At 45.6% G+C, this 27,607-nt stretch overlaps 1 protein-coding gene across 3 annotated transcripts in view; it reads left to right on the top strand.

Annotated features, from left to right (window-relative positions):
* Positions 1 to 27,607, top strand: part of RXRA (retinoid X receptor alpha) — a 75,304-nt gene that overhangs the window by 27,699 nt on the left and 19,998 nt on the right. For 2 of the 3 annotated variants that reach the window (XM_053473531.1, XM_053473530.1), the window contains exons 2-3: positions 20,915 to 21,168; positions 24,548 to 24,698. In XM_053473531.1, coding sequence (XP_053329506.1) covers positions 20,915 to 21,168; positions 24,548 to 24,698 — 405 coding nt within the window. Of the gene's footprint in view, positions 1 to 13,768; positions 13,909 to 20,914; positions 21,169 to 24,547; positions 24,699 to 27,607 lie in introns of those variants that run through there. The other variant, XM_053473532.1, reaches the window with a different exon arrangement.

Below are 27,607 nucleotides of genomic sequence, written 5' to 3'. Positions count from 1 at the left end.
TACAGCGCTGGGGGGGTTATATTACTGTATACAGCGCTGGGGGTTATATTGCTGTATACAGCGCTGGGGGGTTATATTACTGTATACAGCGCTGGGGGGGTTATATTACTGTATACAGCGCTGGGGGGTTATATTACTGTATACAGCGCTGGGGGTTATATTACTGTATACAGCGCTGGGGGGTTATATTACTGTATACAGCGCTGGGGGTTATATTACTGTATACAGCGCTGGGGGGTTATATTACTGTATACAGCGCTGGGGGTTATATTACTGTATACAGCGCTGGGGGTTATATTACTGTATACAGCGCTGGGGGGTTATATTACTGTATACAGCACTGGGGGGTTATATTACTGTATACAGCGCTGGGGGGTTATATTACTGTATACAGCGCTGGGGGGTTATATTACTGTATACAGCACTGGGGGGTTATATTACTGTATACAGCGCTGGGGGTTATATTACTGTATACAGCGCTGGGGGGTTATTACTGTATACAGCGCTGGGGGGTTATATTACTGTATATAGCGCTGGGGGTTATATTACTGTATACAGCGATGGGGGTTATATTACTATATATAGCGCTGGGGGTAATTACTGTATACAGTGCTGGGGTTGGCAAATATATCATGGGCCGGTAGATGTGTTTGGCTCATCACACCTTCTGCACGGCTAGTAGCTGGGGGCTGGGATAGATTTTTAATATAATAAACATGTAAGGGGGTCTTTTAGCGTTAAGGTACATGTGATGACCGGAATGTCCCTTTAACATCACGAAACCTCTTATTGCTGCTCCTAATCCCCGCTGTCCCGACGGGTTTCTCAGGGGAAGCGCCGGTCTCGCTGTTCCTTTCCCGGTTTATCGAGGCAGAGCAATCAGCGCGTCTTTGTGGCTGGCCCTGGCTAGAGAGCCGCTCTTTCTGTGCCCTGTTCCGGTGGGCGTTTTAAGCCCTCTCCGCGCATGGTTAATGATCACGGCGAACTTGGTTCCCTTTATGTTTTCTGGGGGCTATTAAAGGATTAGCGGTCTTTAGGCTGATTCGAGGGTTTAGGCAAATGCTTCCCTTTCAAACGTGGACTCATTAAAACTCTGGCACGCGGCCCCACTCGGAGATCGTATACCGCCGCCCCCCCCCCCGCAGATGTTGATTTTCTTCGTTTGTCTTTATTTCTTCTAAATTTACAAACTTTCCGAAAAGCGCTGGATTGTGCGAGTAACTTAACCTCTTCACTGCCAGGGGCCGTCACCGCAGGATTTAAGTGCCTGGTGCTTTAAACGCTGCTGGAGCGGCGCGTGATCCGACGTGGCCAACATTTAATGCTAATTGCTGGCTTCTACTGGGTAAAAGACCCCGTGTGTGCCAACGCGGATGTGTGTGTTATGTAAACATAGCGTTAGGACGCACACGTTATAATTACCGGCTTAGCTGAATAATTGAATTAAAAACACAGAAACCTCGACTCTACCGTCAGGACGGCCCTATTTGGCCCTCGTCTAGTCTATCGTTTCTCCTGCTATAAAGACTCAAACATTAATCAGTCGTTGGTCTCGTCTTAGATCCAGGAGCCGTATGTCTATCCTGCGCATGTTTAATACCCTCACTGTATTACCCTCTACCACGTGGGCTTGGAGGCTATTCCACTTCTCTACCACCCTCGCAGTATACACATTCATATGTAACTTTCGAATAAAGTTCTTTATTTATATTTTTCATCGTCAAAAATAGTTCCGCCTATGTACTTTGTTCCGCACTACAACTCCCATCACTGCCCACTGTACAGCACCGCAGAATAGGAGGGCGCCATCTAAATCGATACATAATAATCAAATCCTCAGCGAGTAACGAGGATCGCGCGGCAGCTCCGGTGGGAAATCGTTAATTAGGACGTGCGCGGTTCTGCTCGCAGGGAGCTGGTTGGAAGATCCGCAGACGGATCTTAGACTCTAATTAGTAATTAGCTTCTTATCTCGGGTTTTATTGCTTTGAACTCATTTGAGGAAAAACTGTAATTTCGTGTAACGGTGAACGCTCCCCCTGCAATTACATCTGCCTGTTACATGTTATCTGTCGTGACGACACACGGATATCTAACTATTGTGTTCCGGGTGTTGGCAGACTATAATTCCTATGATCCATTTCCAGTTGGTGGCATGAAGAAAGTTTAAGGGCTACAGATGCCCAACCCCTGTACCCTGGGCCTTTAAATGTCCCCGGCACCCCCACTCTGCAGCCAGTTTCATTCGCATTCTACAAAAAGAAAGTTGCCAACACAATAAAGCTATTCTTGCTACTGATTGGCTGCTTGAAGCAGCCAATGAATGGCAGGAAAGTGCTCCCATTGAATCCCCTCCCACTCTTTTGCGAAGCCGCCATATGCATTTCGTTTTAAATCTTTTTAACCATTAAATAGTTTGGCCAGCTGGGGACCTTTTTGATGGAAAGTTATTCTTCGACTCCGGGGTAAAACGTTAAAAGCCCCCTTTATAACTTGATACCCTTTAAGACATGGCGGGACAGCTGCCGCTCACGGTACCTTTAAGGGGATTTTGGGTAACCCGGCGAGACGTTACGCAGAGATTTCTCTGAGCGCCCGGTTAGGAAATCTGATAACCACATCTGTCGCGGGATACATTTAATGTTTCCACTTCCAGTCTATTCCAGGCATCTGTCTCGCTGCAAAGAGCGCCAAGCCAGAGAAACGCCCCGTATACCAGTTTCCTCATCCTAACGGGCCGGTCGGCGGGGGGGGGGCTGAATCAAAAAAAGGGGAAAAAGCAGAAAAAAACCCAAATTGTCTTTAATTAAAAAAAAATTAATTTCAAATCTACAAAACCCCCCATCAGCCCCCTCAAATTCTCCAAACAAAGACGGAGGGTAATTAAACATTTTACGGGCAATTTAACAGGATGGTTTGCTTGAGTGGGGGGCTATTATAATCTGAGTGGGGGGCTCGGCTCAAGCTATGACAGAGACGCTCCGGCCTTCATATACACTTTAACGCATATAATAGATGTAAGGTCCCTTTAAATGTTCGTGGGACCCCCCCATATTTATTTGCCCCTTTATCTACCGCCAGTCAGCTCGGGGGTGGGAGGGGTAGTCTAGCGAACCCTGCGCAGAAAGCACTCCTATTGTATTAACACATTTAAAAGCTGAGTTATGGGCGGACTCAAAGATATTATTCTGATTTGAAATCATTTATGTTAAACGCTAAACCGCTTCGAGACGGAGAGAAAGTCCTTCGCTTAAAGAATTTCGAGCTTTGTGACCGCGAACTGGTTTTACTCGCTCCGTTTGGGCAGAAAAGCATCGGGATTGTTTTGTATACAGGGTACGTTTTTCCTGTATTGTCACATTGTAACCGGGTCTCGTCTGTGCCGACTCTCTCCACGCGGCCATAACAGTCTAACTTTGGGGAAAGTTACTACTCTTTTGAAGACAAGACTTCATTAGCATTGCCATAAAGCATCAGCTCAGCGTGGTGTTTGAGCTGGGATAGTCTGTATAACTGTATACAGCGCTGGGGTTATATTACTGTATACAGTGCTGGGGTTATATTACTGTATACAGCGCTGGGGGTTATATTAATGTATACAGCACTGGGGGTTATATTACTGTATACAGCACTGGGGGGTTATATTACTGTATACAGCGCTGGGGTTATATTACTGTATACAGTGCTGGGGTTATATTACTGTATACAGTGCTGGGGGGGTTATTACTGTATACAATGCTGGGGGGTTATATTACTGTATACAGCGCTGGGGGGTTATATTACTGTATACAGTGCTGGGGGTTATATTACTGTATACAGCGCTGGGGGTTATATTACTTTATACAGGGCTGGGGGTTATATTACTGTATACAGCGCTGGGGGTTATTACTGTATACAGTGCTGGGGGGTTATATTACTGTATACAGCGCTGGGGGGGTTATATTACTGTATACAGCGCTGGGGGGGTATATTACTGTATACAGCGCTGGGGGTTATATTACTGCATACAGAATAAGCCCCATTCGGCCCATCCGGTCTGCCTGCCTGGGCTGAGTGATCTCTTTGGAATTTTGTTTTCCTTTTTCTACATTACCATGAAAAGGGGTAACAGAGAAGCTTCAGAATACCGTATGGATGCCGTGCGGACCCAGTGATGTCATACAGAAGAAACATATGGATTTTTAAACAGGCCAGGGGCTTTACATGAGCCGATAAGGAGTGTAGGTGGCCCATATGCCTCCTCGTGAGCTCATTCCATGTGTGTTTGACGTTCCGTTTGAAGCCCGCCGGGGGGGCCTCTGCATTTTGGGTAATTTGAAGCAGGATTGTGCGGTTCTGGCTGCAGAGATTCTTTTCGCTAAAATAATTCAAACCAGGCCAAAGGGGATCACGTAAAATGGGATGTGATGGATCCAGAGGCAAAAGGCTGAAGACTGATTAATGACAGAACTCACGGAAAGCCATGAGAAAAATGAGTCTGAAGTCGAGGGGACCGGCCCGTGAGTCACTGGCGGCGAAACGCGTCGTGTCACCCCGAGGTCACCGGTTCAAAAGCACAGCTCCATTCCGCCCCAAGTCATAGCCAACGCCATCGGGAAAGGGCTTGCTGGGCGGATGGACAACACTGCTATCGTGAGAGGCTGGAACGTATCATCTGTGAATAATATTAAATATATTAAAAAAAGACAGACGGGAAAATTATTGGGTCTCAGTTTTTAAAAGTCATTTGATACTTCGTCTAGAGGCAGCATAACGCCCGACGTCTAGGTGGAAATGGGAGAAGGATGTGCAATGTACAAGCTGATTTTAAGGAAGTTTTCCTTTACCGAGAGGGTGGTAGATAAATGGAACAGCCTCCCAGCAGAGGTGGTAGAGGGTAATACAGTGAGGGTATTAAACATGCATGGGATAGACATACGGCTCCTGAATCTAAGACGAGACAAACGACTGATTAAGGTTTGAGTCTTTACAGCAGGAGAAGCGGGCAGACTAGACGGGGGCCGAATGGGGCCGATCTGCCAACAGGTTCTGTTGCTATGGTTTTGAAGTGCACTGGAGTTAGGCATAGATTGTAAGCTCTTGGGTCAAAGAACCACATAGGCATCTGTCTCAGGAAAGGTTTCTCCATAACGGGCAGCACAGTGGACCCTTTTCTAGACATTTACATAGACAAAAAAAATATAGACTTTTTGGGTTTGATGAATTTGTGACGGTTTCAAGAAATTTTTTGGTTTGAGTCCAAATCTACGTCGCCAACCGCGGAAGCCTCTAAAACGTTAACAACGTAGCCCGGCGACATCCCTTCTAGATGAGTTTGGATCTTCGTAAGACGCGCCGTCTCCGACACGATGATCGTTTGCCAGAACGCACAAGGAATTTTACGTTTATCCTTTTTTTTCTTTAAAAAAACACTCGGTTTCTCTTGGGAAATAAAACCCCGGCGGTTATTTTTAGACCTTGACAGGTCCGCTTTAACTAGACAATTAGCCGCTTTACGAGTGTGTACTTAAACAATTAAGACATTCAAAGTGCTGTCATCTTGAAAATCCAGAATGCCCGTGAAAGGTGGAGAGCTGGAGCTTCAGGTGAGGAGAGGACGGTGAGAGCGCGTGAGAGCGCGTGAGAGCGCTTGAGAGCGCGTGAGAGCGCGTGTGACGTGTATTCTCCAAATGTTATTTCCAGACGCCCAAAGACTTAGGTGAGAACGGGAAGGAATTACTTGTTCTTTTTCTCATCTTGTAGGTTTGCAATCGAAGCGTCCCTGGCCAGATCCTTTACTTTTACCCCCTGGGGGCATTTGGGTGACCGGCCCAGCGCCCCGTGCAGTTAAGTCTGGTTGAAAGACCCCGCAGGACGGTCACGTCTCCTCTGGGTTAGCGGGAGAGGTAATCCGGCTCTCTGAATGAGTCGCGCTCAGGTTTTATTAACTTTTTCTGCCCCGGGGGGTAGTGGGACGCGGCGCCCGCTGCGCTCCAGGCAGCTGTTTAGCGGGGTTTGTGGGAGGTCTGGCACTCAGCAATAACCACTTGGGTCGTAAAAAGGTTTGTTTTACCCCCCCCTGGAAATATATTTGTAGTTTGAAGCCTGTATAGTTCTTTGTATAAAGACCCGGGACGGGACTAATGGAGCGTTAGGGCCACGGATAGTGTAGTGGGGCCGCCATATCTCTAGACAGCACATACTCATCCTAACATGTAAAAAAAGATGTGGGGGGGACACATTTTGAAGAAAGTGGTGGTGATTGGCAGTCAATATTTTTAATAGAAATTGTCGGATTTGACAAGCGAATAAAGAGTTAAAGATCGTGTTTCCCGCATCGTCGGCGTTCAGGAAGTTTAGGTTTCTCGGTTTTAAGCTGGACAGAGATCACTTCCTCTACTCTCGCCCCCTTCCTTCGCTTTGGTTTAATACCCCCGGCACAGAGCTTCGGGCGACACAATAAGGGTACAGGCTGTTTCACGTCTGCGGAGCGTCCTGCGCTAGATAGCGGCAGCGACTCCATATCCCCCCCAACCGTAGGGTCTAATGAGAGTTGGTGGTACCTGCTCTCTCCGCCGGTCCTCCGCCCAGCTAGGGCATTGGCAGGTGCCACAGGAGGAATTATTTACCCCCGCAACACGGCTTTATAGTGGATTGCGTGATGCAGAGTAGAAATGCACCAAAACGAGGGTTTAATTATAAAAAAAAGTGAGACGTCTGAAACTTTTAGTGAAACGTTTAGAGAGGGAACGTTGCTCATGATGGGGCCTTTCCGCTGGCGATCGGACAACGTCAGAAACATGGCACTGGATTCACTTTTTGCACATAAATCCATAAATAATGAAAAATTTGGGTTTTTTTTATCCGACTTGGAGGGTACGCGGGCAGAGCATGTCTAGCGCGAAGTGTTAAAAGCTGAGAAACGGGCGAGGAGATTCCCCCGGGTGCGCTGCTGATCTCGGTCTTTGAGGTCGTATGACGCTGAGAATGGATACATTATATCTCCGGAGAATGAATACTTTGGGGCTGTTTCTTGTCATTTTGTCACCGGGTGATAAGGGTTACTCCGCGTATCGTTCAGCTGCACCTTGCCTATGGTCCCCCAGCACTGCAGGATACATAGACGAAGCCTACCCTGCGATTCCGCACCCCCCTGGTCTCCTGCGCATGATTAATCTCCGTGCTGCTTAACACATAGCTGATGACTCGGTCCGTGCCAAGGACTAAGCCATAGGGAGGAGGCCGTCTGCTAAACGCTGCAGCGTCCTTAAAAACAGTGGGGATCTTTGTTAACTGGCCGCGGTGATGTTAATCCCTCTGTGTTTGGGGCTCGTCTGCGGCTGCCGTGAGATGCTGTCGATGGATTCGCTGAACCTGTGGAATTCTGACACTGGAAGCTTCAGGATGCGAGCCGTTTATAGGGAATAAAATGACAAAATCTTAAAGAGTAAGTGCCATGGGAAAAATATTTGTCTCCTTGAGCATAACCCCTACCGCTGTATACAGTAATAACCCCCAGGGCTGTATACCATAATACCCCCAGCGCTGTACACAGTAACAACCCCCAGCGCTGTACACAGTAACAACCCCCCAGTGCTGTACACAGTAACAACCCCCCAGTGCTGTATACAGTAATAAACCCCAAGTGCTGTATACAGTAATATAACCCCCAGCGCTGTATACAGTAATATAACCCCCAGCGTTGTATACAGTAATATACCCCCCAGCACTGTATACAGTAATATAACCCCCAGCGCTGTAAACAGTAATATAACCCCCAGCGCTGTATACAGTAATATAACCCCAGCGCTGTATACAGTAATATAACCCCCCAGCGCTGTATACAGTAATATAACCCCCAGCGCTGTATACAGTAATATAACCCCCAGCGCTGTATACAGTAATATAACCCCCAGCGCTGTATACAGTAATATAACCCCCAGCGCTGTATACAGTAATATAACCCCCCCAGTGCTGTATACAGTAATATAACCCCAGCGCTGTATACAGTAAGAATCCCAAACTGCTGTATAAGCTTTGCCCCCGTGCCCCTTTAAAACGCTCCGTTTTATCCGACGTTCCATGTTATGTCTGATTTCTCCGTTACATCTGAAGTCTCTGACATTTGCTTCAAGGTTAGCGTTGGTGAGATTCTCTCTCGCAGGAACTAATCAGTTTGTCCAAATGACTTTCTCATATAAGAGCGTCCGTGCCCCCGAGGCTCTGCTTCATACACTAAACATGCGATAAGGACAAAGTATCTGTGTTGTGACGAGAAATGGGAAACAGTGATAACGCGTTGTCGTTCCAATTACAGAGCCGATTCACGAAACATGAATTCCATATTTATTTAAAAAATCTGCGTTTCTTCCTTTTTATGTTGGGGGTTTTGAGGACGGGTAACGTGTTTTTTGTACTTAGAGGATAGTGATCTCTATGGTTACCCTAAGACCAGACCAACGACTGATTGAGGTTTGAGTGGGTTTGACGGCCTGAAACGGGTCTCTTTAACTCATCCAAGTGACCGTAGCCGGCTCTCAGTATTGAAATCATTTGTTTAGCCTGCAAATATATCTGTTTTGATACAAAATAACATTGTTTTAACCTCCGGTATTGTTACAACAAAGCAGTGTTTGCAACAAATTTTTTTTTTTTATGTACGCTCTGTGCCGTCATTTCTGGTGGCGAAGGGTCATTAAAGCAGACCACAGGATCTCCATGATTATTCCGCCCCATAAAGTTATTTCTCTTTGCTGATTGCTGTTGATTGGCTCAGGCAGCCTTTGTAAGGAAAGAGAGAGAATGTCGGGAAACGTACTGGATAATGCTGGCTCTGCCACGGGCTGCCGCCGGCCTCCCTTTAGATTACAGTATACGATATGATTGTAAATCAGCTTATTCGTGGTAAAAGCCGTGACAGATTTACGGAGCATCCCATCAATGACATCATATAAAAAAATATTAACATAAATAATTGTGCTGTGTTGTAAGAAGGTGATAAGTTCAGTTTAAGGTGAGTGTGTGCGAGGTTTCTGATTATTATAATGCTTTGTTGGAAGCTTGCATGCGCAACGCTGGAGTTTCTAAGATGATACCAACGACTGATTAAGGTTTATACAAGGTGGTAGACAAGTGCAACGGCCTCCCAGCAGAAGTGGTAGAGGGTAATACAGTGAGGGTATTAAACATGCATGGGACAGGCATACGGCTCCTGAATCTAAGACGAGACCAACGGCTGATTAAGGTTTGAGTCCAATGGGCAGACTAGACGGGGGCCGAATGGGGCCGATCTGCTGGCGGGTTCTTCATTTTACGGCTCTGCATGAGGTCAGGAGGCTTGGAGGAGGCAGGAGCCGCGTTTGGGCCGGGGAAGGAGCCTTTCGCACACGCACAGGCATGTAGAATAAGACGTGTGGAATGTGCTGTGTGCGCAGGTGGAAGCTCTGTGTAACGTCAGACACTTTGAAGACATAAATCAGACTTTAAGACCGCGATGATGTAAGGGAGCAGGACCTCCTGGTGCCTTTGATCCCGACTCCACTCGAAAACACTCACACACGGTCATGCGAGCACATGCTACTTTACCCATGCTGCACCGGGGCATAGCTCTGTAAACATGCTCATTGCGGGGCAGGAATAAAGATGGCAACTAGCAAAAAAAAAAATGTAAAAACCTGTTTGGTATAGTTTTGTGGACGTTCCAAAGCGTGCAGAAAGTTATAAATGCTTTTAAAAATGAAGCCCAGGGACGCTGTTGATTCTTAATTCGATTCCAACGCGTTATACGGAAATGTTTCCTTTTTTATTCACTAGGATCAGATGATAACGAGTTTACTAGAATATCGCATTTCTAATTGTAGTTTTTGCCTCTTAATATAAACATCTAGATGTGCGCTACACTTACTGATTATGGGGATGCGTATGAATAATACATTTAGGATCAGCTCAGTGTGGTGTTAGAGCCGGAAAGTCACCCAAAATATAACATGACTGACAGCAACGGCGGCTCCAGATCTGCAGATAAAGGGACAAAATGAGATAAAACCTGGTTTTTGTCACCGACCGACATTACTGTATACAGCGCTGGGGGTTATATTACTGTATACAGCGCTGGGGGTTATATTACTGTATACAGCGCTGGGGGGTTATATTACTGTATACAGCACTGGGGGTTATATTACTGTATACAGCGCTGGGGGTTATATTACTGTATACAGCGCTGGGGGTTATATTACTGTATACAGCGCTGGGGGTTATATTACTGTATACAGTGCTGGGGGGTTATTACTGTATACAGCGCTGGGGGTTATATTACTGTATACAGTGCTGGGGTTATATTACTGTATACAGCGCTGGGGGTTATTTTACTGTATACAGCGCTGGGGGTTATTACTGTATACAGTGCTGGGGGTTATATTACTGTATACAGCGCTGGGGTTATATTACTGTATACAGCGCTGGGGGGTTATATTACTGTATACAGTGCTGGGGGTTATATTACTGTATACAGCGCTGGGGGTTATATTACTGTATATAGCGCTGGGGGTTATATTACTGTATACAGTGCTGGGGGTTATATTACTGTATACAGCGCTGGGGGTTATATTACTGTATACAGTGCAGGGGGGTAAGTTACTGTATACAGCGCTGGGGGGTTATATTACTGTATACAGTGTTGGGGGTTATATTACTGTATACAGCGCTGGGGGTTATATTTTCCTCTCATGGGACTTGCTCTGCGTACAGGTCATGTCTCTGCCGCCTCTGCCCAGTTTAGATTGTAATCTCTATCAGCCGGGCGCCCCTTTTCCGCGCACGCGCTCCCCAGCTTTACGCGTCGAAGTATTAATAAGTAAAGCTCATCGTATATTCTTTGCACGTTCAGCGAGCACCAGGCCGTCGAGTCGCACGCGGCTTTATTGTATCCGTGCGGCTGGCGATGTATATGAGGTTAGCAGAGCTCCTGAAATAACTGGAAAGGAATGTGCAAATTTCAGGGAGTGGGGGGATCGGAAATTGGTACACTTTTCAACCTCCCTTCAGGACTTTTTAGAGGAGAGAATGGAAGGAGAGGCGCGTCTGGTTAGGAAGGGGGGGGGAGCAGTCGGCCCACATTTGGGGGTTTTGGTTATTCAATATCTTCCCTTATTGGTTCCTTCTGCCCCATTCCCTCTGTGCATTCTCTAATATACAATATGTTGGTGACATATACCATGGGGTGGTATACACCAATATAAGGGATCCATACGAGCAGTTGTGTAACTCAAAATCAGAAATGGTTAAATTAGCAATTATTACACACGTCCAAGACGGGACTGATCCCGGGATCCAGGGGGTCTCGGCACGTAAACCTCCTACTGTGGACTTTATAAATTCACTGACCCCGAGACTCTTCAAATATTAACCTTTTAATAGTCCATCTCAAAGCTTCTTTGGTACCGAATCACTAATGGTGGCAACCTAGTGGGTCTGTTAATGGTCCTAATGAAGACCTCAACTGGTCAGAAGATTCTGAATGAAGTCACCTGTGTTAAAGCAGGGATTTCAAGTGTGACTTCCAGCGACGGGCGGTGAGAGGTCAGATGTGTTACGTTTCCAGAGATACAAGGAGCCAGTTGAGGTGGGAAAGTCCACCTGAAGATAAACTGGTCACACAAGATATTCAGGATAGGGACGACCTTCCCCTCCAGGCTGCTGGAAACACCTGAGACGTAAATCACTTCTCAAGTCACAAGGGGGCGAAGAACATTAGGAGATACCGACGTCATCAATTCGTTGGGGTCTAATTCTTCTGATCGTATTTTTGGATGTCAGTTACCCCTGTGCTTTAAGGGCCACTTAGAAGAGCTGCTTAATTGCTTTGTTTTTTTTCTATCCAAAAGACATCCATAGAAAACAAGTATGACTTTTCTGAAAATGAAGCTTTAGGGCAAATACTTTGAGAAGAAGAGGGTTAACTGACAGCTGTAAGAAGTTCTACTTTTTTTTAGATGTAATGGAAGTTTTACTTTAATGAGAGGGTGGTGGATAAGTGGAATGGCCTCCGAGCAGAAGTGGTAGAGGGTAATACAGTGAGGGTATTAAACATGCATGGGATAGGCATGTGGCTCCAGAATCAAAGACGAGACCAACAAGTGATTAGGGCAGACTAGACGGGGCCGATCTGCGTTTTGATGGTGATTGCCAGCCCTACATCATGTATGTTCCTAGCCTAAAGGCTCAATCATTTTTCGTGTGTTTCATGTTTTTTCATGAATCATTTCCATATTAAAGAGACAGAGAACGAGTGAGGTTATAGCGGGGTCACAGACGCCCCGTACTGTGTAGGAGGCTGCGGATCCCAGTGCTAGTTTTTCAGCAGCTGTAAAGCATTGCTGTGCATTTGTTCCAACATAGTAACGGCCTGTCGCCATGGAAACTAATGCTTCTAACATGAGTGTTCTTTTGTCTAAGACGTACGGAACATAGTAATCGAGGCTGAGGAAAAGCGCATCTATTTGGTTCTTTTTTGTCTTTTAATATCGATTGAAATTCCGTGTCTTTTATTTTTTACACGGGGCGCAGTAGTCGTTTAGCGCCTGTAACACGGATACTCGGCTGTGCGTTAGGAACGCGGAATTTTCCTGCGGCTCTTGCATGCTTTTCATGTGTGTATCAGCAAACACCCTCCCCCACCGCCTCTCCGTCATCTGGTTCCCATTAGACTCCGAATGATCCATGAGTCCTTGGTGTGCTGGGCTGTAGGAGGAGACGGGTTATGGTTTTTATTGATTTGACGCTGAAATGGAATAGAGGAAAGGGGATCTGTTCGGTTCTTCCGTTAAAATTCTTCTACGCTGGTTACGGGGTACAGCTGGTACTGTATGGGGGTCCAAAGCCTGTATCTCGTTAAGAGCCTTTTGTTTCTGTAAGTCCGAATGTTCCTGTTTACCCATGGTAGCGACCTGACAAAACCGGGAAGCGATGGTCAAAATTTAGACATCATGATCTTTTTAGATAATGAAAGTAACAAAAAACGTAAAAAATGACAAAATAATGCCACCGGAAAAAAATAAATAAACTGACCGAGAAAGCACCCTGATTGGCTGTACATGCGCGTCTTACGGAAAAAGAATTTGCTGAATAATTAAAAACAAAACAATAAATTACCAATTCTTTACATTGTTTAAAGTAACATTCTTTGTGTTATATCCTCTTTAGAAAAGAACTTTATTGGTTCTGCTCTGTTGCCGCTCTGTTAACTCTTTTCTGGTTGTCGCTGTTGTCACATGATATTTTTGATGTCCTTTACCTTAATTGTCGTGTTTGTACTTTACACGTCGTGGGGAAATCCTTTAATCTCCTTAAAGAAGTAACCAACATACTCTTAGATCATAAAACACGTAATGATGTAACATGCCAGATATTGGAATACTTGGATACAATGTAACACGTTTTATGAAGGGACTTCCTTTTATATGACATCAGAGGTTGTGCTTTGTTTATTTTTGGGAAATCCACCTATTAATGGTGGAAGGACCAGTTTGGAAGGAGCTTGCCAGCCTCTGTTGTAGGTCAGGCTGATGAAGACCCCTCCGTACGATCTGTCAACGTCCCCCCCCATCTCTCCCGCCCGCAGCTCCTTATCAGAAGCCTCTTTAACGTGCAGATGTTTGAGAGCGGAGGGAGGTCCTTGCCTGGGCAGGGCTCCCAACTTATCTGCCGTCTCTTGGTCTCCTATTATTGTTTCAGGGAACCTCCTGGCTGCGTGTAGCCATCAGCTGTTGCGTTGTTTAACCCCTGGGTACGCTGTTGGGATTCGCTTGGCAATCTCGTTAAGACAATGGCTTATTAACTCACGGGGCTGTGGGAGGCAGTGAGGAACCACCTTGGGTTTATCAAACTGGGGACTTCAAATTAAGGCCAGTCGTCGGCTCTGGTTGATCCTGGGTAAGTTAAACGTATCACGGCGTTTGCAAACATAGAGCGCAAGGATCCGTGACGTTCAGGCAGACGTGCTCGTTTTAACATGTTAATTCACTAAATTGCGAGTTGCCGAGGCGTGAAACATTTTTAACAGCCAAAACTCGATGCGTGTTATGGAGGTTCCAACACGGACCTGCGAGAAGAAGGGCTGAGCTGGCCCCGTGACATGCATAACCGAGTCTAACTGATTTAATGATGCATTATGCAGGGTCAGCTTGGTGCCTTTACCCAGTTATCAATGTGTGGCGTAGTAAGGGAGTTTAGATGCTTCCGCTCACCTGCATACTCTTGGTTTAGTAAATAATTCCCTTTGTGTTGGCAAATTGAGAATTACATACCTCCATTTCTTCTACTTCTAAAAGGATATGCCGGTCAGTTCATGTTTTCTGTATTTTCTTCTCCACTTAAGACGGGCTAAACCAGTTTGCTTCCTCCTGTGCCAGGTAAACAAACTTACCTGCACGGCACGTAAAAGCGCGTTACCCCTGATGCTCCTCTGTGAAGTCTTGGCTGTATATGTCGGCTGTACCTGCTGTATTAGCGGGTTCTTGTCCGGAGGAAGTAAAATGGGTCAGGGTTAAGTCCTGCATGGAATTCTTTGAATTACAGAAAAGCCACACAAAAATGGTGGACAGCGGAACCAGGCAAGCCGAAATCAGCCGCGACCCTATCGGTGCCTGCTGTGTGAACGTGGAAAGGGTTAAATATCAACTCAAGGATCCGTGCTTTTAAGATAATTATTTAATTCTGGAAGGCGCTTGTTCTCCTTTTAGATGACGTTGATTGTGTTCGCACGGGACAGACTTGAAGCTTGTGAAATATCCGTCATATGCTCTCTGTGTGATTCACCCTCCATTTATAGACACGGCTGTACGAAGTATAGAGACGCCACCTGTGTCCTAACTTCTGTCGCTCTCAGATAATGTTCGGCCCCGTTGAGGGTTGTGGGAGTTGTAGTTAAGGAACCATTTCAAAGCTCCATTTTGGCATCCTTCAAAGATGCCATGAGACCCAGAAGATCGCACCCGTGCACATGGTTTTTAACGGCCCCTGTAACATGTGACCACTATTGTCCCCCAATGAAAGAGTTAACTTACTCACAATTGGAGGTTTTTTTAAGTACTTTACTGGGTAATTAAACAGCTTTGAGATCCGCAGCTGGGAAAAAAAGCACATGCCCAGGTTGGATGGGAGGCAGTTGGCATAACCAAGGACTCCTGCCGGAGATGCCCCTGTATAGGGCAGATATGTAGTCGGGCGGGTTTTGTACATACAGTGTTATCCTGAAGCGTCTACATTGTCTGTGTGAAATTGCTATGGCAACCATGGACCGCAAATGGGATGCGGAGACTGCTTGTACTCCAGCCTTAGTCCCGTTCTGCTCTCGAACTAGTCAGACAGAATTGATGATGACCTTGAGGGAACACGTCTCTGCCGATCGCAGCCCGTCACTTCTACACGAAGGGAAAGAGGAGGTGGAGTGGGGCACGGGGAGGTGTGGGTGATGTTTAGGAGGAGAAAGATGTCCTCTGAGGCTTGTTCTGTCCTTGTGAAGGCTGCTGTTTCTTGGGCACATGTAAGAACCACACTGCATGCAAAAAAAAGTTTATCTGCCCCCCGTCCCATCCTCATGGGTTAAAGGTGTAAAGGATCTGACCATTTTAGGTGACCTCTTGTTTAAGATAAGGTATAAAAACCCTTCAGCGGTCTTTGGACCCCTTGCCCATCTATAAGATGTCAATCAAGTTCTTTCCACCTCTTTTCAAAGTTCTGTGAAGAATGCGATGTGACGCCGAACCTTCCGAAAGGAACATGTCGGGTCTGAGGCTTTGTTTTCAAGCTGTGCTATTTAGAAATAGTAATCCCGGCTCTGCACGGAGTCACGCAGCCAGCGCCGCTCGGAGAGGTGAGCGGAGGACGGTGGCTTTTCAAACGTACAATCCACGAGGCATTAGCCGTGTTTATTGCCACTCCGATCTCCTTTAAAGTTTACCCGATGCCCCAGGGCTAGGAGTGCGCTGTTAGGGAAAAGGCGTGTTGAGATCATACTTTTGCCCGGATGAGAATTCTCATGCGTTCTACGTTATGCCCTCTATGGGTTGTGGTCCTGGTTCCCGCTCAAACTAATTTTGTAGGGCGCATGTTTTAACGCACGGTAACAATTCCAGCTCCCGCAGCATGGTTACACAAAACAAAAATGGATTAATTATAAGTAATTATTTTGTTCCAGGACTACGTGCTGAGAATATGGCTGAAATTCCATTTGTTGTAAAAAAACCCTCATTTTTTGTGTATATATATATATATATAATTTAAATAGTTATGTTACTCCCAAGCATTCTTGAATTAATTTTTTTTGTTCCTTTAAAGTACACCAAGATTTTAGGCGTATAACCACTCCTTTCTCCTGTCCCAGTCTTGTAATCGTTGCAGGGTTGACATCGGTGTTAGAACTTTCATACGTTCTCCGGTCTGTTTAATTATTAAGCACCGTCCTTTGTCATTCTGTGTTTGAGCGGCCCGCCACATCTGCAAAGTCCTTTTGTTCCCGGAGAATTTCACGCTATCCCCATTGTGTCTCCGGCAACGTCGGGGATCCTCCGAGTCCTCGTCTCGTCAATCGGGGTCTCGCTGCTTCCCCCAGCGACAGCGAGGAGACATCTGCTGGCTTGATAGGCTCCGGTTACCACTTCGTAGCTCCTCGGCATCGGCCCTTTGGCAGTAACGGATATGTTTTCAAAGAGAGACGAGGGGAACTCTGTACCCGTTTGGGGTTAGAAGGTCTCGGGCTTAGTTGGCCTCCAGCGCTGTTTACCCAACAGTACAAGATGTGTGGACCGCTGATCATGCCCTGCGATACTTTTCCTCCCGAGATATTGTTTTGTGAGTCGGTTCCCGTGGCTATTAACGAGCATCTGACTGACTGTTTTTTTGGGGGGGTTGTTGCTGTTCATAGCGCTGGTGGGGGGTGTTATTGTATATAGCACGGGGGGTTATGCTCAAGGAGAAAAATATTTAAATCATGTTTGTTATAGACATGAATCTTAGAAGAACAGAGATTGGCATTTGCGGTAATGAAGGTGTTAGGAAGAAACTGGAAGCGTGACGGCTTATATCGACTCCATACAGACAAACTGCCCCCCCCGGTATTAAAGCTGCCAGCCCGCCCATGTTCACAGATATGTTTAGTAAGCCTCCGGACAAGGGAAACATTTTTTTGGATCATAAGACAGGAAATACCAGATTAAGCTGCATTGCATTATGGTAATCAGCGGATTTGGACTGCTTTCCAGCACGGAGGCAGCCGCGCATGGTCACCACTAAGGCTGCAATGTCACCGTCCCTTCCTCTTAGCGCTTCCCCTCGCCTGTGCAGCATGGGAAAAACGATCAGCCGTTTCACAACCACCCTGCCCCGTGCGCACGTTCTAATTCACGGTTACACACGCGCATATTATTCCATTTCTCCGGGTTTGCAACAAAATATTTAATGGAAATAAAATAATGAAAGTAATATTAAAAAGAAAAAAATACCATGCAAACTTTTAAAGGGACCTCTGAGCTATTCTACGCATTGAAGTGTCAGTCCCTTTAAGGTTTATCGTCATGTATGCCTTTATGGTCTTTTCACTATTTATTATTATTCCGCTTATTTGTTTTTAACCCATCGATAGCCAGAAGTAGATAGAAATTCGGGATTTCCGCCGTGGCTAATCGCCTGCACTTCTTGAACGCTCCCTGGCCGTTTGTGGGGGACTTCGCCGGTGAGAATTTGACATCAAACCACTGATCGCTGTTACCGGCCAGTCGCTGTCGGCCATGGGATGAAATAGGAGGCTGGAATTTCTCATGACTTTTTTTGGGAGGCCGGTGACTGAGCCGCTCTGTCAGCAAAATCCTTAATTGTTCCCCTTGTGTTCTGTCCTAAAGAGGATGGAATGGTTTGATGGCTCGAAGAGTTGGCTACATTATATAGACTTGTTTCTAGGAGAGAAAGAAACAAACCTATTGAAATGCTTTTGGGGGGATTTTCAATGCTACTTTATTGAACCTTTTTAATAAGGAAAATGGATGTGGCCCTAGTGGCCCAAGAGAAGACCTCTGCCGGTCTGCGCATGTTGGAAGGAGATAAGCGCCGAAGAAGAGCTGTTGCTTCAGAAGGGGCTGTGTGTGTTAAGGATTGACGGGAATCATCGGTGATCGTCTCGCTTGTGATTCTGCTGTCCAGAAAAGAGCAATTTACAGAAAAAAAAACACAAAAAAAAATCAAATCTTATTTGCATATCATCTCCTGAAAAGTTACAAAAGGCTGCCTGAGCCAATCAACAATCAGCACCTTAACAGTAAGGGAGAGATAACTTAATGGGGATGAAAAAAATGGTCTCTGGGGGTTGTTAGCCCTCCGACATTCAAAGAATTAGAAATGTGACCTGCGTGATATAAAACGCTCACGCTTTTATTGGGTTCCCCCTTCGCACTTCCTGTTTCTTTTTTCTCTGTACACTTTCCTTGCTACATAACGCATGCCACGTCCTTCCTTTTTAATGTTGCGGTTAGTCGTTTCTGACGAATGTAATGCTTTTACTAAATGTCAGTGATGTGTTGGGTTATTTTATGGGTGGTGGGCCTAAATCAGGGCAGCGCCATCGCCACCCCCTCCATGCCGCAGCCGTTAATGCTGAGAGCAGGGTTATGATGTCATATCCTGGCGCTCTGCCTTTTGATGATGCACGGTGGCAGGCAGAAGTAAGCTGTGGACACTGTGCTGACTCCGCATCCTCCATAGTGCTAATGGGCCGGTTGGGGAGATCAGTGATCTCCCATTTTAGACAGTCCATTGAACAGTGGAGCTTAAGGGATCAAAGGGATCCAAAAGGACAATTGGCTCCCTGTCATGTCCCCTGTAACCCCCAGCGCTGTATACAGTAATGTAGTGATATTTTTGGCTCCAACACCTCGCTGAGCCGATGCTTTATGGTAATGCTAATGAAGTCCGTTCCCCCATAGACTTTCATCATTGAGAGTGTCTAGCTGGGTGATTAAGACTGAGCCATTCCATTGGTTACCGCAGGAAGTAAGATTAGAAAAAATATGAGCATCTCCAGACAGAGGTCTCAGGATTTCTGATTCTGGAGGTGTTGAGACACACACATGTACTCGTCTACATGTCTACACGCGTGTTTTTAGACATTTCTTTTTTAATTTCCTTAGGTGTTAGAAGATTTCCAGTAACGCCGCAAGAAATGTTGCCAGAAAACGAATAGATGGAAAAAGTAAAATAATCGCGCGGCTGAAAGTGGCAGTTTTCACGGATAAAAACCTTAGTAAAAGCCGCTCTTTCAGGGAAAGCTGGAGAGATTAAATGTGAACTTTACAGAGGTGATGTTTAGGCTAGACGGTGCTTTAGTGGGGGCTCCCGGAGGGAGAAGGGACTTTTTTCCCTTCATTTTTATTTTCGCTTTTCGATTTCTCCCTTTTGTAGTTTGGTTTTCATTTTTTTCACACCTAGAAAGTTCTTCATAGCAGTTCCTCTACTTACATCACCTCGCTTATCTTCGCTCCCTCTTCCCATCTCATGATCTACCCCGATCCTCTGATCTTGTCTCTCCTTTTCATGCTCTGTAGAAGACTTCTCAGAATACCCTACCCCAGCTTATCCGACTCCCCACCAGTCTCCCTTAAGACCCACTTCTTCAGGGAAGCGGATCAGGTTCTCTCTCCTCCTTCCATCTTCATCAGCCTCCCCTTTCCTAGCCTCGGTGCTGCTTTTGGGGGTCTCTCACACCCCCTCTTACTTCTCGGTCAGTCTGTACATACATCTAGTAACATTGTATTTACTGTTTGTATTTGGGTAGTCATGTGGCTGGTTTCACTACTTTTACCTCTTGTGTAATATACCTCCACCTCCTCCTAGATCATACCTCCCAACTGTCCCCTTTTCTATGGCACAATCCTGATTTCTTGCTGTCCCCCACAGCTTTCACCATTCCGTACCTTACAAAGGCACAGGGATCATGGGCTCACCCCCAAGCAAAGGTGTCCCTATTTTGACCCCTGAAATATCACTAGATTGTAAGCTCCGTTGAGCAGGGCCCTCCTCACCTTGTGTTTGTGATGGACTTCTCTTTATGCCCTGCTTACCCTCATTGTACAGCGCCGTGGAATATGATGTTGCTATATAACTTTCTAGTGGGGTGCAGTCAGGTTGGGTTTTTGGACCCCCTGGTCTTGTACGTTGCACTATAGTTTGTAAGTTGTAGATAAGGAATATCTAAACAACTCCCATGACACTCTGCCAGCCACAGGCACGAGGTCCTGGAGTAGGTGCTATACCACCAACAAAGCGTGGCGGATCTCCCATACATCTCGCTGTCTCCATTTGTGTGAAGAGACCCAGCGCCTCACAATACGAGGAAATCCTTTTTCCTATTCTTTACATTTATTTATTTTAAATGTTAAGCCTTTGACATAGAGACGCGTCGGCTATCCGGTGACTCGCGGGCGCTGCGCGGGGCACTGCAGGCGGACGCCTTGAATTGTCCGAGGGCCCTACAGCGGCAGCCAAAATTAAATGAAAATCGCTCAAAATAACTTTTTTTGCCGAATCCTGTAGGAAAATGCTGCTGACCGCATTGTTACCGTAGCGAGAGGTTGGTAGATTAAGTGGAACAGCCTACCGGCAGAAGTGGTAGAGGGGATTTAAACATGCATGGGATAGGCATATGGCTCCTGAATCTAAGAAGAGACCAACGACTGATTCAGGTTTTTTTCAGCAGGAATTCTTTGACTATCTTTGCCTGTACTACATTCCACATATCTACCACCCTTACAACCCACTGTGTTGGGTAATATGGCATAATATGGGTTCGTGGGGTATGATGAGTCTTGTCGAAAATGTTTTTATATACCTTTCTATTTAGCAATCTGTCTGGAAGTTTATTAATTAGATTTATTTATTTATTTATTTACAGATTTTTCGACTCAGATCAGCTCGGCGTCTCTGAACCCCGGAGTCCGCAGTTCTATGAGCGCACCTTTGCTTCATCCGTCCCTCAGCAACTCTGGGCTCAGTCCCTCGCTCGGTTCTCCCACTCAATTGCATTCGCCCCTCAGCTCCCCCATCAATGGAATGGGTCCGCCGTTTTCTGTCATCAGCCCACCCCTGGGCCCGTCGATGCCTGTCCAGTCGTCAGCCGGCATGGGCTACGGGACCGGCAGCCCCCAGGTAAGCCCCCCCCTAAAGAAACAACCACCTCAACTTTTGTTTCTCTTTTTTTCTTAAATTTCCAGTCGCCACAGAAATTGAGAATTGAAATTTTTTTTTTATCTAAATTTCACAATTGCGGAAAAGCTACTTCAGAAAAAAACAGCCAGAAAACCAAAAAAAGAAAATAGGAAAGTTAGATTTTTAAAACTATTTTGGGGTTGGGTGAATCTAAAGGAAGCTCTCCAGCTTTTGTGGAAGTCTAATTATCAGGAGGGTCATCCATCGTCTTAAAAGAAAAGGAGTGCGGCTTCTCCAGTGTTTTCCACAGTATGTTGGGGATGTTAGATAAAACGTAAGGAAGATTTACTTTACAGAGAGGGTGGTGGATAAGTGGAACAGCCTCCCAGTAGAGGGTAATACAGCGAGGGGATTAAACATGCATGGGATAGACATACGGCTCCTGAATCTAAAACGAGACCAACGACTGATTAAGGTTTGAGTCTTTACAGCAGGAAATAATCGCCACTAGATGGGCCGACGGGGGCCGACCTGCCGGCAGGCTCTGTTACCCGCATGTTTATAAGAAGAGACAGTAAGTTAATGGAGTGATTATGTGAAGCTGTTTTGGATGTCTCTTCCTCCACCGATAAAGAGCTTAGTTTATTTATAAGCCCGTCTCAGCTGACTGCCACCTGTCACCCGTCATCCAGACTTTGCCACCTCATACCCAGAGGAGGGCAATTAACTACCTCCATAGCATTCCTGGCAGGCGATGCAGACACCGACAGATTCACTGCCGAAATCAATCTTCTGAGAATCCATTTTTATCTTAAGCCGGGTTTCGCCGGCACTCAAAATAGATCCTGCAGCGTTTATTTTGTACTCGGTAAAAATACCACGAACAAAATAATTGCCCCTCTGGTTTCAGCTCGCGTCGGGGAGAGGGCAATCTGTTTGTGTAAATTACTGGGAATTTTGCTTTATTAAGCCGCCGAGCGTTTCCATTAAATGTCAAAGAGCGGACACAGGAGAGAATATACCGGAATGATAAATTGATTTATAGCGGTGTTACGCGATTACGTGTCTCTGCAGTAACACGCGAGTCTTTGGTTACAGACTGCCAGCGGGTTTCTTTTTTGATCTATACATTTGACACTATGTAGAGGTCAAAAAATGTCCTAACACCCTAAAAGCCCCGATAATGTGTATAGAAACAGCTTTATAAATTAAACGGGGAAAATAAAACCCATTATTCTTCTAAATGCCCCACTTAGTTACACCAAGAGCTACCAACAGCCCACAAAGTCACACAAAAAGTCTTGATAAACTCCCGCCCATGCCCACACCTCTAGCCACACCCACTATAACAAAAGCGCCCCTCTTTGGCCATAATGACCCTGATGGGCATCGTAACAAAGGCAGTCATCGCTTTCAAATGTTACTTCTACAAAGGTTTATCTTTAAGGAACCGCTATAAGCGCCGATGCCATCCCACTGAGAGCGACGGGGATTTAACCATTTCCGTTCCGTTAGAATAAGGGCCCCGGCCTGACACCAGACAGGATTTTTACCCTACAGGTCAGCAGAATATAAATGTATTGCCCGGAGACCGAATGGTTCACTGCTGTTTGCCCGGCTATTAAATCGTGAAAAGGCTGTAAAGCAAACAAAAAAAAGAAAACGTAACAAAATAATTAAGAGAGGCGTCAGGGGCCCCCGGATCCGTGTAGCGCACAGACTCGCTGCCGGCTGCCAGCCGTACGAGACGCACATTCGTTGCCCCCCACCTCCCCCGGGGCTGCCAGTCTGACATCAGCGCGCCAACAACAGGATTTTTTGTGAGCTGTGAAAGCCGGGCTGGCCGCTCTCGGCCTGCGGTAATAAGGGTTTATTTTTGCTGGAATATGTAAACATCTCTGGGCTCGGTGATGTCATCCGCGTCCCGGAACACCTGAGGCGCGTTCGCAATAATCCATCGATTATCCACCCTGGCTCAGCCTGCGCCGTCTAATTACAGAAAGCTGCCCCCCCCCTGCTTCCCGTTACTTACATCTGCAGCCTCCGCGTTAACGGTTAGCGAGAACATTTTAACTCGTTAGTGATTTCTACCGATTATCTGTCCTTAGTACCCGCGGATAATGGAGATTTCGGAGGCCTGTTTTATAAGATCGATGGCTGCCAGAAATATTCGGACGGTGCGTCTGTTACTATAACGGTACAACCGTCATGCCTGATCTTATTACGGATCAGGTATAGGATGTAATACTTGGCATTTAACAAGGAACAGAAGGAAAGTTTCAACAATAGTAGATAATTAGAACAGCCTCCCAGCAGAGGTGGTGGAGGGTAATACAGTGAGGTATTAAACATGCAGGGGGTAGGCATATGGCTCCTCAATCCAAGACGAGACCAACCAAGGTTTGAGTTTTGAGTCCTCTCGGTAGCCGACGTCGGCCCCGCTTGTGTTTCACAGGAAGTGCTTTGGAACCGTACAGCGGAATTTATAGGCAGCTGGGATATTAACGTTCTAATTGTCGAATCTCACCATTTCGGGGCAGTTTGTGGCATCGCTTTGATCTGTCCTTCGGCCCCTCCTCGAGACGAGAGAGATCAGAATTGTCGGAGTCTTAGATCCCACCAGGCGACGTCTCGTTACAGAGTCCTCCGTTTGATGTCGCGAGCCGTTCCTGCCGGATTCTCGGTCAAGCCGATTAAGCCGCGGGTTTCAGTTTCACGTCATCCTTCCTTTCGTTTCAGTTTTTCCCCTCATTCTGTTTTTATCACGGTGTGGAAAATGTATACTTCTTTGGATCAATTGATAAGAAAAGCCGGGTAGATCCCTCTTCCTAAACCTCGAGGCCGTGTACTCATTTTTATGGCAGTGAGAAAGATATGATTTTCACCCAAAAAGAAACTAGTTTTGATATCAATGATGAAATAATAGGACTTCTCATTTCTCCCACCGTTTCAAATGGACAAAAACTTGTGTTTTAAGAGTTTTTGGCCTGTTGGCAGCTATTGGTGTAACTGAGTGGGGCATTTAGAAAAATAATGAGGTTTATTTACCCCGTTTAATTTATAAAGCTGTTTCCTGCTGTTTCTATACACATTATCAGGGCTTTTAGGGCTGTAGAACCCTGCGATCCCCTCATACCCAGCAAACATTCTGACCTCCTAGAAAAGAGGGGCAACAGGGGAGACAAAGGAGAACTAGACAAACCATACAATGGCACTAGAGAAGTATTGGCTTGGTGTGATATCCGGCTGAGGTTATATTAATATAACCCTCATTTTGTGGATTGATATGGATAGATAGTTACATTAATGCAGCGGGATACATACCGGTTACTCGAGGAATGAGTTTATTAATTTTCTCTTGTTTTGTTTCTAATTTCAGCTTCATTCCCCCATGAACTCGGTCAGCAGCACAGAAGACATCAAACCGCCCCTGGGGATTAACGGCGTCCTTAAAATGCCAGCACACCCCTCAGGACCAATGGCCTCCTTCACCAAACACATCTGTGCCATCTGCGGGGACAGATCTTCAGGTACGGAGGTCATCCGGCGCATGCTGGGTCATACGGCGTCACGTACCAGCCCCAGTCCCAATTTATTAAGACACATTAGAATCATTATTTTTATGTAAGTGACACTTCTCTCCCTCCCGCTGCTCGCGCATGCACCGTGAAGCACCATGTCAGCTTGGTTGATTCCGTATATAAACGCGGGAAATGTATTGGACTCCTATTAATTTTAGTGAACTGGAGGGGGTAGAGTGTCCCTCTCAGTAACAATATATCTCTTGGTCCTCTCGAGGTATCCACGTCAAAGAACACTTTTATTCACTATTGCATGCCTCCAGACTGTCACGCTTTGCATGGGACAGTCCCTATTTGGCCACTCTATCCTGGCAGTTTGATTGACACTCCACCTCCCAAGCTCCGCCCCCCGCATTCATATAAAAGAAAGATACGAATGCTTTATCACCGATCGTCATCCTTTGCCTTTGGTCTGCGGTATCGGTGTACTCTAAAATGTCTTACGCAGGATGCTGGCATTCGAGTTCCTTGTTGTAAAATAACCTTTCTTTGTAAACGGCTGCTTCGGGCAACAAACTCCTGTGCCGGTTAGCAAAAAAAGATTGAAGTTCATGTTTTTCCTGTATATCTGATCGTACGGAGGACTGCTTCCAATTACGCGCCGGTTGCGGGAACGTCTCGTAGAAGTGAAAGAGATGCAGCCGTTACTTTCTGATTATTGAGCGTTTTTGTTAAAATTCCTGAGTTTATACATTTAGCGCGTTCTGATTGTTGACTGCATTCGGAGAAAGACGCCTGGTTTGTTGGGCGAGCTCTTAGAAGGAGATTCTTTGCCTTCAAGTGAGTTGTGGTTACGAGATGCATTGCTGAGATTCGGACCCTTCTCCACGCCTGTCTCTACCATGTCGGGTACGTGGTTAAGAAAGGGCAAAACTGGATTATAAGCTTCTCAGGAGATGGCTAGAACCCTTATAAGTTGTCCATTCTAGAATGGGAGAGAAAGTGGAACCAATGTATCCGCGGCTCACCAGGGTTCTTTTGTGATCCTGGAAGAAAGTCCAAGGTGGCATCGTCGGAACTAAGAAGGGTCCTGGTTATAGGACTTTGATCCACACTCCCCGTTATGAACACTAATTAGAGACGAGCTCTCAACCTTTAAAGACAGATAACGCTTTCTTGGTGACTCAATCCTAAATGTGTTAATGCCCCCGGAGATGTATAGGGTATATCCCCAGTCCCTTACGCTTGGTCGAATATTGATACTCCTGTGATGTTTACAAGCATGAATGCGCTGAGAATTAAACATGATAGAGGCGAATACAGTGAGGGGATTTAAACATGCGCGGGATAGACATACGGCTCCTGAATCTAAGACGAGACCAACGACTGATTAAGGGTCTCGTCTTTGCAGCAGGAGAAACGGGCAGACTAGACGGGGCTGAAGGGCAATTTCTATGGATCTATGTGAAAAGCCATCCGATGGGACCTATAGTCTCCAACAACCAGGGTCCAAAAAGGTTGCCATCTGTCTGAAATGGACAGTCCCCGCACGTCAGCATCTAAAATTGCTGTCAATGTACAGAGATTGGGTAAAAAAAAAAAGCTGATTAAATGTAAATAAAAGCCCTGGAACAAAAAACATAAGTTTGCTTTTTAAAATAGTTATCCTTTTTTAACATTACGTCACTTGCGCCTTAGAATGCCGACCCCTTATTAAATTAACTGTAGAGCATTCATAGGTACTATATATATATATATATTTTACATTTTCCCCAAAATTGCACTTTTTCTTCTTTTAGTTGCCCTCACCACAATCTTGCTGTAACTGTGTATTTGTTGAACGTGCTTTTGAGATTTTCGTCTTAACACTGCGAGCCTTTTACACGTTACTTTTGGGGGGGGGGGGAATAAGTAAGCAGCTGTTTTTCCTGGAGATGATCTCTTAGAACCAATTTTTCATGTATTCCCATTAGAGTTTTCAACTAATCTTTCCAGGAATTCTTGCATTTATTGAAAACGTTACATAACCGAAAACTATCAGAGGATTTATCGGACTCTCACTCGATGTCTCTAATTGCAAACTGGGTTTGGAGAATTTGAATTGCATGTAAATGTTTAATTTGCTTAACATAGAGGGTCTTTTATTTAAATGTTACATTAAGGACATTGGATTATATTATATATATATAAATATATATATATATACACATACACACAGCTTATGGCACCCAAACTCCTAAATGTGCAAAAAACTGTTGTTTCTCAGTAAAATTACAAAGAAACCTAGAATTGATCGCTCTTTTTTCAAACCTTAATCAGTCGTTGGCCTTGTCTTAGATTTGGCAGCCGTAGGTCTATCCCACGCAAGTTTAACCCCTTAAGGACAATGGGTTGTCTTTAAACCCATTAAAAACAATGCACTGTGAGCCCGTACGGGCTTTGTCACGAAGGGGTTAAATCCCGTCACTGTTCATCCTAGTGGCACTGCATCGGTAAAATGTGACCCGCAGAATAGCTTTTTGCCAGCGCCTTTTAGTATATTTTTAACAATGCAGGTAAATGCATCCCCCGGTTAAAGCCTTTCCCGTTCAAACAAAAGTACAGAAAGAATAAAAAACAAAGAAAGAAGCCCAAAACAATCCGTAAACAAACAGAATTTATACGGAAAGCACTTAGCATGGCGCGGTGTAGAGTAAAGCGCTAATGGAATGGACAAAGAAAGATTTCGCATCGTACCTTTTTGTGTAAAAAGAGCACATTTGGTAAACCCAGAAATGGCTGATATGAATGTTTTTGTTGTCATGGGTTTTGTATGATACTTTATTCATTGATTGTGTGTCGGAAGGTTCAGTCTGGGCTGTGGCACAATGTAACGGAGGACAGTATCTGCGACCGCTTTAAGCACAAATACATGAATT

This window comes from Spea bombifrons, chromosome 8 (genome assembly GCF_027358695.1).
Source record: "Spea bombifrons isolate aSpeBom1 chromosome 8, aSpeBom1.2.pri, whole genome shotgun sequence".
In the NCBI taxonomy this organism is placed as follows: domain Eukaryota; kingdom Metazoa; phylum Chordata; class Amphibia; order Anura; family Pelobatidae; genus Spea; species Spea bombifrons.
The sequence above is the reverse complement of the archived record's forward strand: the minus strand, read 5'-3'. Positions and strand labels throughout refer to the sequence as shown.